At 42.6% G+C, this 13,749-nt stretch overlaps 1 protein-coding gene across 1 annotated transcript in view; it reads right to left on the reverse strand.

Annotated features, from left to right (window-relative positions):
- Positions 1–9,703, reverse strand: part of kif16ba (kinesin family member 16Ba) — a 126,599-nt gene extending 116,896 nt beyond the window's left edge. Inside the window, exon 1 of the mRNA XM_078405662.1 lies at positions 9,458–9,703. Coding sequence (XP_078261788.1) covers positions 9,458–9,504 — 47 coding nt within the window. The 5' untranslated portion in view covers positions 9,505–9,703. The remainder of the gene's footprint in view (positions 1–9,457) is intronic.
- Between the last annotated feature and the right edge of the window lie 4,046 nt (positions 9,704–13,749).

The following is a 13,749-nucleotide window of genomic DNA, read 5'->3' on the forward strand; positions in this document are numbered from 1 at the left end:
CGGTGCTGGCTCGAAGGGCTGAATGGCCTACTCCTGCACCTATTGTCTATTGTCCTACGGAGGGAGGGGGCGAGGAGGGAGGATAAGGGGGAGGGAGGATAAAGGGGATGGAGGGGGGGGAGAGTGGGGGGGTTAAGGGGGGGGAGAGGGTGCTGCACCAATGCAGAAGAGGTTTGGGCCCAACGGGTCCATTTGGTCTAGTATTTAAATATAATCAAGTCAAGTCAAACTCAAGTACAAAAGGTAGAGCAAAGGGGAAGATATAGAGTGCAGAATGTAGTTCTCAGCATTGTGGAACATCAGATCCAGAGACATATTTCAATGTCCACAATGGGGTAGAGATGAATCAGACTCTAGCTTATGGGTAGACACAAAATGCTGAAGTAACTCAGTGGGACAGGCAGCATCTCTGAATAGATGGAATGGGTGACGTTTCAGGTTGAGACCCTTCTTCAAGCTGAAGGGTGGTCTCGATCCAAAGCGTCACCCATCCTCACTCAGTCTGAAGAAGGGTCTTGGCCCCAAACATCACCCATTGCTCAGTCTGAAGAGGGGTCTCAACCTGAAACGTTACCCATGCCTTCTATCCAGAAATGCTGCCTGTCCCGCTGAGTTATTCCAGCATTGTGTGTATATCTTCAGTGTTATCCAACTTCTGCAGTTCCTTCCTAAACACTAGCTTATGGAAGATCCATTCAGAAGCCTGATAACAGAGGGGCTAGACGTTGTTCCCTAGTCTGGTAAATACTGGGGGGGTCACAATTGACCAAATATTCAACTGGACCAGCAGCTACAAGAGCAGGGCAGATACTGGGTATCCTCCAGTGAGTGACTTACTATCTCCAGTGAGATACTATCCAAAAAGTACAAAACAAGAACAAAATTAAATTATTTCCATTTGCCTGTGTGAATATTAAACCAATACCATTAGACAATAGACAATAGGTGTAGGAGTAGGCCATTCAGCCCTTCGAGACAGCACCGCCATTCAATGTGATCATGGCTGATCATTCACAATCAGTACCATTCAAGTACCTCAACACTATCCAACACAAAGCAACTTGCTTAATTTGATTTCCACCAGCCTAAATATTCATTCCTTCATAACCGGCGCACAGTGACTGTAATTTATGTCGGCTACAAAAAGCAATGCAGTAGCTTGTTTGTACAACTCTGATAACACCAGCACAATCCTTGCCAAGGAGGATAAAGGTGTCCTGCACATGGAAACATAACCCCCTGCATGTCCTCCTCATAAGGTCATGTGATAGCAGCTGAATTAGGCCATTCAGCCCATCAAGTCTACTCCACCATTCAATCATGGCTGATCTATCTCTCCCTCCTAACTCCATTCTCCTGCCTTCTCTCCATAGCCCCTGACACCCGTACCAATCAAGAAATCTAATCTGGAACTCCCTCCCAAACTGTACTTTCACCTGAAGGATCACAACACCACCTTTGAGGTCAATTATGAGTGTGTAATAAATACTAGACTTTTATATAGTTTCAACTGAAAACATCAGAGAGATTGCCACTGAAAATCTATTGCTAGACATGGCTCAGTTCCCTCAAAAATGAATACATTAAAGAAAAAATCTTCTAGATTATTTTACATTGATTTGTACTGGTTGAAGATGAGCAAAATTCGTAGGACTCCCCAGATAATAGAGATTTTAAAAAATCAGGCTCCCTATTGTATTTTTTAGGCTTCAATCAAAATCGTTCTTTCATGTGGAGCATGAAAGACTATTCTACTGAGAAACTGCCAAATGTAAGTTTTTTTAATCTACAGTATCCATCATATTACCTGGGGACTGAACAGACATTATGGTCCCCTCAGTTAGTTTATTAATTCACATGAAGACCCTTATCCCTTTCCTAGCTTTTAGATAATGGACCATTAAACGAAACGTAAATCTAATGCAAGAAAATGACAAAAAGACTAATTTAGATAAAAACAGGAATAGGGCTTTAAAAACCACAAGCTTGTTCTGCCATTCAGTCCGATCATGGCTGATCTGTGTTTTAAACTGCATTCATCTGCCTTGGTTCCAAAATGATCAATATCAATGCCATACAAAAATATTCTGGCTTTTGAAAATTTTGATTGAACCCAAGAATGATTTTATTTAGTGCAGTATTCCAGATTTCTCACTTTACATTCTAATATGTGTTATCTGTTATCACTGTTGAACGAATTTAAGTTTATGCTCCTGTGCTTAATTGAGGTTCATTGGTACAGGATTTCAAAGAACCACCCCACTCTCCACTTTTTGGTTTCTATGGAAACTGATTATATCCATCGCATTGTCCAATAAATGTTTGTTCTCTGCCTCATCTAATAACTTATTCCATATCACTGATGCACTGTGGAACAAACTCAGAAACAAACCATGTGATTTGAACTGGTGACCGAAAGTAAAATAAATTACTTTAAAGTTGTTATTTCTCCACGAGATAACATGAAAGCATTGTGATGAAATCTTCGGCTTTAATCAAGTTATAGAGAGACACCGCATGAAAACAGGCCCTTCTGCTCAGCAAGTCTGTGCTGACCATAAACGACATATTTGCAGTAATCCTACATTAAACTTTTTTAATTCTCCTACATTTTCATCAATTCCCTCCAGATTCTACAAATCACCAACACACTAAGGGTAATTTCCAGTGATCAATTAACTTAACAACTTGCATGTCTTTGGGATGTGGGAACAAATGAGAACATCCACTGTCTACAGGGAGAACGTGTAAATACCACATGCAGGCAGCACCCAAGGGATTAATGAATCAAGGGGCTGCAGAGGGAGCGGTCTCTGCAGAATGTTGAAAATTGGTGGGGATGGGAAGGTGGTGGGATAATGTTGAATGTAGCAGAAATGTCAGAAAATTATGTGTTGGATGTGGAGGATTTTGGGATAAAAAGTAAAGGACCAGGGAACTCTATCCTTGTTCCATCTGGGGGGAGGGGGAGCGAGAGCAGAATTACAAGAGAGGAGACACAGGCGAGGGATCCATCTGTGTCATCGGGGAGGGAAACCACATTTACTAATGAAAGAGGGCATCTTGGATGTTCTAGAATGGAAAGCCTCATCTTGTGAGCAGAAACAGCAGAGATATTGAAAGTAAGTGATGGCATCTTTGCAGAGGCAAGGTGAGAAGAGTTGTAGTTAAGATTACTGTGGGACTCGCTGGGCTTACAGTAAATGTCAGTTGATTGTTTGTCCCCTTATGGATTGTTATGGAGCCAGAGAGATTAAGAAAGGGACAGAGGTACTGGAGATGGTCCGTTGATAGTCTGAGTCTTTCTCGCCCAATGTGAAAAATCAAATAACGGACATAGGTTTAAGGTAAGAAGGGAAAAGTTTTTAATATTTGTGAACTGATTCCCCCCCCCACCACACACACACACACACACAGAATGTACTACAATGGAAATGTACTACAGATATGGTAGCAATGCCTAAAAGGCATTTAGACAAACAAACAGGCAGCAAATAGACGGATACAGACCAGGTGAAGACAGATGGGATTAGTTTGACTTGGCATCATGATCAGCATAGACATTGTGGGCTGAAGGGCCTGTTCCTCTGTTGTACTATTCTGTTTCTATGTTGCCTCTAGCCATCAACTGTGCCATTTCTGTGCAAACTCCATCCAGCATCCAAGTAATTTTCCAAGAGAGGGTTAGGAACATCCAAAAGCTGCAGAATCTAGAGTTCCTATAACCCAACTGTTACTGGTAACAAGAAGGTCTATGGTTAGTTACAACACTTTAGGACAAAAAGAATCAGTAAAAGGAAAACCAAAAGGAAGCATATGTTCTAAATATGTATTACTCAGAATGAGAATGATACAAATGAAATAGAAACTAGAATCAGTCCCAGATTTAATGGTCCACTCAGGGTTATAAAATTTAGCATTTGACTTTGCAAGTCATTGGAAATCACAAACAACAAACGTACAGAGAAATGGAAGCAGATGTCCCAAACCACAGAACAATAAAAAATACTACAACCTAAAAATACTTTAAAAGATGTTCAGTTTAAATTTCATTTTAGATAATAGCCTGCATTTTATAAGCAAGATTCAAAAGATTTTATTTATACTTCAGTAAAGCTGTGCTTCAATCACTTTAGTAGCAAATAAGAGTATATTTGTTTTGTAACCAATTACAAAATATAATACAATACAATACAATACAATATATCTTTATTGTCATTGTACCCAGGGGTACAACGAGATTGGGAATGCGCCTCCCATACGATGCACTAATTTAGGTAATTTAGACAGCAGCAACCCAACGAAACGAACAGTTGTAACAGTTTTGGACAGGGTAAAGTGCAAGTTGATCTATGCGTTGTGGCCATCCGGCTCAGCAGGACCGGTTCATAGCAGCTATGGCCACATAATCACATTTTAGCTGCAAATATCACCTTCTCCAAATAGTCAGAATATATGTCTGGAGGCTAACAATGGAAGGTTCCCAAATCCCATCATCTCCTATCCCCAACCCAAACTTCATCATTACAATATCCCTTTATTATAGCTACAACCTCAAAATATCCTTTTCCCTTGAATCAGAATACAGACAAGCTTAGTGTTCTATCTTCTATACAAGTGTAACTTTGGGACACCTGTTCCCACCTCTGTAAAACTGTTTAACGCTGCCTTTGTACAATCACTGCTGAAACCCTCAGCTGCATTTTATTTATCTTCACAATTAACTACATTGATGCATTTTTTGGAGAACTTTCTCATTCTATTTTCCATAAACCGTTTGGGGTGGTACAGTGGCATAGTACATTGTGTACAACTCCACACATGACAACACCCGAGGTCAGGATTGAACCCAGGTCTCAGGCACTGTCAGGCAGTAACTCTACCAGTTGTGCCGTTCTAAATTTACTTTTACTTTCCTTTAAAACATAGAAACATATAAAAGAGGTGCACATTCATTGTGATCATGGCTGATCGTCCCTAATCAATAACCCGTGCCTGCCTTTTCCCCATATCCCTTGATTCCACTAGCCCCTAGAGCTCTATCTAACTCTCTCTTAAATCCATCCAGTGATTTGGCTTCCACTGCCCTCTGTGGCAGAGAATTCCACAAATTCACAACTCTCTGGGTGAAAAAGTTTTTTCTCATCTCAGTTTTAAATGGCCTCCCCTTTATTCTAAGACTGTGGCCCCTGGTTCTGGACTCGCCCAATATTGGGAACATTTTTCCTGCAACTAGCTTATCCAGTCCTTTTATAATTTTATATGTTTCTATAAGATCCCCTCTCATCCTAAACCAGGACTGGAGATGTTCTTTTTGGAACAAAAGTGAAAGAAGGTAAATTTAGTTAAGGTATATATGAAATTAAAAGCTACCGGTGTCAAATTTTATTTGATCATACTCCTACAATACTATTTACTCAAAAAATGTTAAATTTAGAAATAGATCATTGTGCATGTTTTTAAGTATGCTACAAAGCAAATTACAGGCAGGGAAATACTTTTAAAGTTTAGTAGTCACAGTTAAATTTGCACATGGCAAATGTTCAGTGACACTAAAAAACAAAGTGCTGTAGTAACTCAGCCCTGCGGTTCTGGATATTTCTTCAGACGATCATTATTTTAAGAAATGCTAGCCAGGATATTGATGATAACTCTCCTGCTCTTCTTTGAAATACCTGTGGAATCTTTCATAAACAACCGAGAAGGTACACAGGCCTCTGGATAATATCTCATACAAAAGATTGCACCTCAGAGTCACAGAAGCCTGGTTGACATGACATTAAAAGGTACTCAAATGCTGTCATTTTAAGGAGCACCTAAAAAGGGCAGATGGACAAGCACGAGCAGGCAATGATTTTAAACATAGCATCAAAGTATAAACATTACGACACAAAGTGCTGGTGTACATTACTATACGCTTCACAGAAAAGTTAGTAGATTTTCTAAAAATTACAAGCTCATAAAAAGTTCTGATGAAAAGTGATATTTCTGAAATAGTAATACTCTTTCTATTGTTGCTGCTGAGTATCTATGTTTTCTAATTTTATTATAGATTTGCAACAACCTATGTGTTCTACTTTTGCAAGGATATATTACGACGGACAATAAACAAGCAATGCCTGAACAGCAGAAATCACAGCTGCAATAAAAATGAAGCAAAAGACAAGCCAACATCTCATTAACTATAACTCTGAAGTCACGTAGCATAGAAACAGACCCAACTCAAATGCTAGTCCCATTTGCCCACATTTCATCCATATTCCTCTAAACCTTTCATATCCTTGTACCTGTCCAAATGGCTTTCAAACATTGTACCTGCCACAACTACTTCCTCTGGCAACTCATTCCATGTAACCACCATCCTCTGTGTGGAAAAAGTTGCCCCTCAGGTAAATCCCACCCCCCTCACCTTAAACCCATGTCCTCTGATTCTTGATTCCCCTACTCTGAGTAAACGGCTCAGTGCATTCACATCATGATTCTATACACCTCTGTAATATCACCCCGCAACCTCTTGCACTCCAAGGAATAGAGTCCTAGCTTGTAGATAGACAAAAAATGTTGGAGTAACTCAGCGGGGCCAGGCAGCATCGCTGGAGAGAAGGAATGGTTGACATTTCGGGTCAAGACCCTTCTTGACCCGCTTTTTAAAAAAGGAGGGAGAGAAAACGGGGAATTATAGACCAGTTAGCCTAACATCGGTAGTGGGGAAAATGCTAGAGTCAGTTATTAAAGATGTGATAGCATCACATTTGGAAAGTGGTGAAATCATCGGACAAAGTCAGCATGGATTTATGAAAGGCAAATCATGCCTGACGAATCTTATAGAATTTTTCGAGGATGTAACTAGTAGAGTGGATAAGGGAGAACCAGTCGATGTGTTATATTTGGACTTTCAGAAGGCCTTCGACAAGGTCCCACATAGGAAATTGGGGTACAAACTTAAAGCACACGGTATTGGGGGTTCAGTGTTGAGGTGGATAGAGAATTGGTTGGCAGACAGGAAGCAAAGAGTAGGAATAAACGGGTCCTTTTCGGAATGGCAGGCAGTGACTAGTGGGGTACCGCAAGGCTCAGTACTGGGACCCCAGTTATTTACAATATATATTAATGATTTGGACGAGGGAATTGAATGCAATATCTCTAAGTTTGCGGATGACACGAAGCTGGGTGGCAGTGTTAGCTGCGAGGAGGATGCTAGGAGGCTGCAGAGTGACTTGGATAGATTAGGAGAGTGGGCAAATGCATGGCAGATGCAATATAATGTGGATAAATGTGAGGTTATCCACTTTGGTGGCAAGAACAGGAAAGCAGAGTATTACCTGAATGGTGGCCAATTAGGAAAAAGGGAGATGCAACATGACCTAGGTGTCATGGTGCACCAGTCATTGAAAGCAAGCGTGCAGGTGCAGCAGGCAGCGAAGAAAGCGAATAGTATGTTAGCATTCATAGCAAGAGGATTTGAGTATAGGAGCAGGGAGGTTCTGCTGCAGTTGTACAGGGCCTTGGTGAGACCGCACCTGGAGTATTGTGTACAGTTTTGGTCTCCTAATCTGAGGAAAGACATTCTAGCCTTAGAGGGAGTACAGAGAAGGTTCACCAGATTGATCCCTGGGATGGCAGGACTTTCATATGAAGAAAGACTGGATAGACTAGGCTTATACTCGCTGGAATTTAGAAGACTGAGGGGGGATCTTATTGAAACATATAAAATTCTTAAGGGGTTGGAGAGGCTAGATGCGGGAAGATTGTTCCCGATGTTGGGGAAGTCCAGAACCAGGGGTCACAGCTTAAGGATAAGGGGGAAGTCTTTTAGGACCGAGATGAGAAAACATTTCTTCACCCATGATCATATTGAATGGCGGTGCAGGCTCGAAGGGCCGAATGGCCTACTCCTGCACCTATTTTCTATGTTTCTACAGACCAGGACTTCTAAGTCCTAACTTGCCCAGCCTCTCCACTCTGTATCCGTCCTAACTGCTATTATTATCTGTAATTGTCTGTAGGATCGGCAGGTTGTTTTCAGTTATCTGTCTGGTTCAGAAGTGATTGGAGCAGAATTGGGCCATTCGGCCCATCGAGTCTACTCCGCCATTCAATCATGGTTGTGACACGGTTCAGAGGCGTGCAGCACGGTTTGTTTGTGACGACTACTCAAGACAGTCAAGCGTCTCCGATACGTTAAATCGCCTTGGCTGGGAGTCGCTGGAGTCAAGATGCACCAAAGCCCGCTTATGTACAGTCTACAAAGGGACTCATGGCATCATCCCCAGTAACATATCTCACTTAATTCAATCCAATACCTAGAAATTTACAAGACAGTCCTCAGGACGCTTCATTTATACCAGAATTAGAGCAAACAGTCGCTATATCCATGGACTGACTATCCCAGAGTGGAACATCCTTCCTGACACCACCAGATATGTGCACCAACCTTGTCACTCTTCAAGTCACAGCTCGACAACTCGGACATGGAACATCTCACCAAAACGTGCCCACATAAAAATCTAAATAACCCTTTTGGAACCAGCCAGCGAAATCTGCACGAGATAGCCCAGCTGTTGGCGGTTGTGCAGTAGAAAAAAAGATAGATAGATAGATCTATCTCTCCCTCTCTGCTGTTTTCTGCAAGCAACATGAAAATTCAAGTTAAAAAGACACAAAGTGCTGGAGAAGACATAAAGCATCTCTGGAGAACATGGATAGCTGACGTTTCGTCATAAGGGAAAGGAGCAGAATTAGACCAATAGACAATAGGTGCTGGAGGAGGCCATTCGGCCCTTCGAGCCAGCACCGCCATTCAATGTGATCATGGCTGATCATTCTCAATCAGTACCCTGTTCCTGCCTTCTCCCCATACCCCCTGACTCCGCTATCCTTAAGAGCTCTATCTAGCTCTCTCTTGAATGCATTCCGAGAATTGGCATCCACTGCCTTCTGAGGCAGAGAATTCCACAGATTCACAACTCTCTGACTGAAAAAGTTTTTCCTCATTTCAGTTCTAAATGGCCTACCCCTTATTCTTAAACTGTGGCCCCTGGTTCTGGACTCCCCCAACATTGGGAACATGTTTTCTGCCTCTAACGTGTCCAACCCCTTAATAATCGTATATGTTTCGATAAGATCTCCTCTCATCCGTCTAAATTCCAGTGTATACAATTCGGCTCATCAAGTCTACTCCGCCATTCAATCATGACTGATGTATCTTTCTTTCTTTCTCTACACCATTCTCCTGGCTGCCTTCTCCCCATAACCCCTGACACCGGTACTGATCAAGAATCTATCTATCTCTTGCTTGGTGGGGGAGAGTGTGAAGTTTTGTGGCAGTGCTGGCCATGCGGGCCGCTCCCCGACCTTGTCTTGTCTTGTTGATACTGCACCACCCGCCGCTGTTGGGCTATAATGTCATGCATACAGTTGCAGCTTCTTCGCCAGGCAGGCAGGGCCAGACTTTTACCTCAGGTTCATCGGTCTGAGCCGCACCGCCACCTTCACCGAGGCCATGATTCATCACTTGCACTTTCCTTTCCAACGCAACGGCGCCACTTCCAAAAAGTGTTTGTTTACAACTGTTGGGTGCGGTGGTGGACAGCGATCACGGGGCGTTTAAAACTTTCCGCACCGCACCGCGCCTCGGGGGCTCGTCGTGGTTGTTGTTGTTGTGGTCGCCGCCGCCGCCGCCATTATCATCACCGACCCCGCGCTGCCGTTACCAACGGCTGCCAACTGGCGCCCGGATCGAGCAGCAAACGCCTCCCGCGCTCCCGCGAGGCCCAAAACACCGCTGTAAGTCCCGCCCATTCTCCCCCCTCCTCCCCTCATTGGCCGGCCGCGGCGCGATTGACGGCGCGCCTCACCATTCATCACGTCTGTCCTGTGATTGACGGCGCAACCGACAACTCACAGTGTTGGTTCCGCCGCCGGGGGAGGGGCCGATTAGATCCCTCCCTCCCGTTGCCCTGGCAACGCGGGGCAGCAGCGAGTGTCATGGCGGCTGCTGGTGTTCAGGCGACGTTTGTTGCTGCAACTTTACACTCCTCTCGCAGGTTGACCGAGTCGTTCCATGAACGCCAGGTAGTCATAACAACCGCAGGGCCTTTCGGCCCGCAATGTCTTTACGAAGGAAATGATGATGAGGAGGAGGAGTTTCTTCAGTCAGAGGGTGGTGAATCCGTGGAATTCATTGCCACAGAAGGCTGTGGAGGCCTTTTTCCTGCTTCTTGTATCTTGTGGTCATCACTTCCGAAGAGTACACCAGGGATAATACTGGAAGTATCCTATACCCACTAGGGACAATTTCAAACACTATCCTACACCCACTAGGGACATTTTGTTTTACATTTACCAAGCCAATTAACCTACAAACCTGTACGTCTTTGGAGTGTCAGAGAAAACCCACGCAGGTCCCGGGGAGAACGTACAAACTCCGTACAGACAGCATCTGTAGTCAGGATCGAACCCGGGTCTCCAGCTCTGCATTCGTTGTAAGGCATGGACAGCACCAGCAACAGGCCTTTTGGCCTGCAATGTCTTTAGGAAGGAGATGATGAGGAGGATTTTCTGCAGTTAGAGGGTGGTGAACCTGTGGAATTCATTGCCACAGAAGACTGGAGGCCAAGTCAGTGGATATTTGTGAGGCATAGAAAGATAGACTCTTGATTAGTACAGGTGTCAGGGGATATGGGGAGAAGGCAGGAGAATGCGGTTGAGAGGAAAAGATAGATCAGCCGTGTTTGAATGGGGGAGTAGACTTGATGAGCCGAATTCTGCTCCTATAATTTATGAATGTCTGTGCCGATCATGATGCCAAGATCAACTCTTATCTGTTGGAAGGAATGGCAGATGCTGGTTTACACCAAAGATAGACACAAAACGCTGGAGTAACTCAGCAGATCAGGCAGCATCTCTGGAGAGAAGGAATGGGAAATGTCACCCAATTCTTCTGCCTGTACATATCCACATCCTTCCATTTTTTTCCCTACACTCCCCACTACAATCAGTCTGAAGAAAGGTCCCCACCCGAAACTTCACCTATCCATGTTCTCCAGAGATGCTGCCTGACCCTGCAGAGTTACTCCAGCATCTTGTGTCTATCTAGCTGTTATCAGGCAACAGAACCATCCTACCACAACTAGAGAGCTGTCCTAAACTACTTTCTACCTCATTGGATACTCTTGGACTATCTTTGATCAGACTTTACTGGCTTTATCTTTCATTAAATGTTATTCACGTCATTCCCTTTATCATGTATCTATACACTGCAAATTGCTTGATTGGAATTATGTATTGTCTTTCTGCTGACTGGTTAGCACACAACAAAAGCTTTTCACTGTATCTCGGTACACGTGACAATAAACCAAACTAAACTAAATATTTGGTATAAATCAGCATCTGCAGTTCCTTTTTATTACTTTAATCCATATCCCTCCGTGCTCTGCATATCCACGTGCCTACCCAAAAGTCTCTTAAACTCTATTATCATATTTGCCTCCACCACCGCCCCTGGCAGTACGTTCCGGGCATTCGTCAACCTCTGTATTATAAAAAAACTTGCCCTGCACTTCTCCTTTAAACTTTGCTCTTCTCACCTTAAACCTCTAGTCTTTAACATTTCCATCTTTGGAAAAAGGTTCTGACTGTCTACCCGATGCCTCCTATATCAATCTATCAGGTCTTGCCTCAACCCCCGATTCACCAGAAAATCCACCACAACCTCTCCTTATAAGCAGATCTCCTTATTAATAATACCCTGTAATCCAGGCAGCATTCTGTAAACCTCCTATGTATTCTCCTCAAAGCCTGCATATCCTTCCTGCAATGGAACGACCAGAACTTTACACAATATTCCAAATGCGGCCTAACCAAAATCCTCTATAGCTACAACCTAACTTCCTGACACTTATACTCAATGCCCTGACCGATGACGGCAAGCATCCCATACACCTTTACCTTTCATCTACTTGATTCAGTACCATTCACTTAATTTCCTAAAAGAATACAAAATCTATACCTATAAAGGACTGATTGAATTAAATCAAATAGCTTTTGTTCAAAATTGACAGTTGAGAGCTGGATAGGAGAAACTGAAGTAGGGCATACGGCTTGAGTCTGCTCCTTTATTCATTGTCATGGGTGATTTGTTACCTGATCTAATTTCCCGCCTGATGATATGTCCCTTCATCCAAATAGTGTCCAAAACATAGCAATGTCAGCTTTGAATTCCCATTTCTAAATGTTTGATGTTCCTCAACCTTTATCTGTTCTTCACTGTTTAAAAAGCATTGGGTTTTTTTACTACTCTTATCAAATTTCACAGTTCACATTTCCCTACATGATACATCATCTACCATCTTTTCCCAAAATTTACCCTATCTGTGTCCTTTTGTGAACTCTTAGTATTATCCTCACAGCTTATTCTTGCTGCTTGTTCCCTGCCATCAGCAAAACTGGGCATATTACTTTCTGTCCATTTATCAGCCTGTTATGCAAATACATGAGAGTCTAATACTGAACACGTTGAAACTGACTGCCAGTGTGACAAATGCATATTAATCCCTAATATCTAATGTATGTTCTTTATTGTCCTCTATTCCTGTTAATATATAATAATAATAATAATACATTTTATTTATATAGCGCTTTTCATATACTCAAAGACGCTTTACAGAGATTTTGAGAACATAGGGAAATTAATAAATAGATAGATAAATAAGTAAATAAATAAATGAACAGAGAAAGGAGACAGAAGGTGAGGTGACCTTCAGTGGTTGAAGGCAGTACTGAACAGGTGAGACTTCAGCGATGTTTTGAATGTGGTGAGTGTGGGGGAGTCTCTAACGGTTTGGGGTAGTGAGTTCCATAGGGTGGGAGCAGCGATGGAGAAAGCCCTGTCCCCCCAGGATCTGAGTTTAGTCCGGATGTGGGGGGATAGGAGATTGGCAGCGGCAGAGCGGAGGGTGCAGGTGGGAGTGTGCCTGTGGAGGAGGTCGGTCAGGTAGGATGGGGCCAGGTTATGGAGGGCTTTGTAGGTTATGAGGAGGATTTTGTACTGGATTCTCTGTTATATAACACTGTTCCTGTTCCTTATATAACAAGGAAGGTGCCTTTTATATAAAACGTTCATCAAATGTCTTTTGAAAATACAGATATAGAACATAGAACAACACAGCACAGGAACAGACCCTTCCAGCCCCAATGTCCATGTAACATATTAAATGGTCCCCCCTTATCAACCCTGCTAATTATATCCTCAAAATCTCTGCAAAAAAATGTCTGATGTGTTTTCTAATTTGTAACCTTTGTTGCCTGTCCAAAAATAACATGATTTTCATATTTATGTTTTAAGAAGAGCTGAACTGCATTTTTCCAACAACTGATGTCAAACTAACTGTTCCTTCTTTCATCTCTCTTCCCCTCTTTCAGTGATGGTGTTGCATTTTCTAACTAATCTATAAGGAATGATCTAATATCTGAGGGATATTACAAGCTTATCACAAATTCATCTTATCACAAATTCATTTATCTGTGCTGTCACCTCTCAACTGGGAATGGAATCAGGTCCAGTAGATTTGTTGTGAAAATTGCTTGATTTCCAAAGTATTTTTTCTTTAGTAACCAAGTTTAGTAGGGATTTTAGATCTGTGCATGTGATGACAGATGCAAAGTTTTTATTTAACACTTCTGTCATTCTATTATTCTCCATCACAAGTCAACTGCCTTTGTCTCCAATAAACATGGTATATCTATATT

Source organism: Rhinoraja longicauda, chromosome 9 (genome assembly GCF_053455715.1).
Source record: "Rhinoraja longicauda isolate Sanriku21f chromosome 9, sRhiLon1.1, whole genome shotgun sequence".
NCBI lineage: Eukaryota > Metazoa > Chordata > Chondrichthyes > Rajiformes > Arhynchobatidae > Rhinoraja > Rhinoraja longicauda.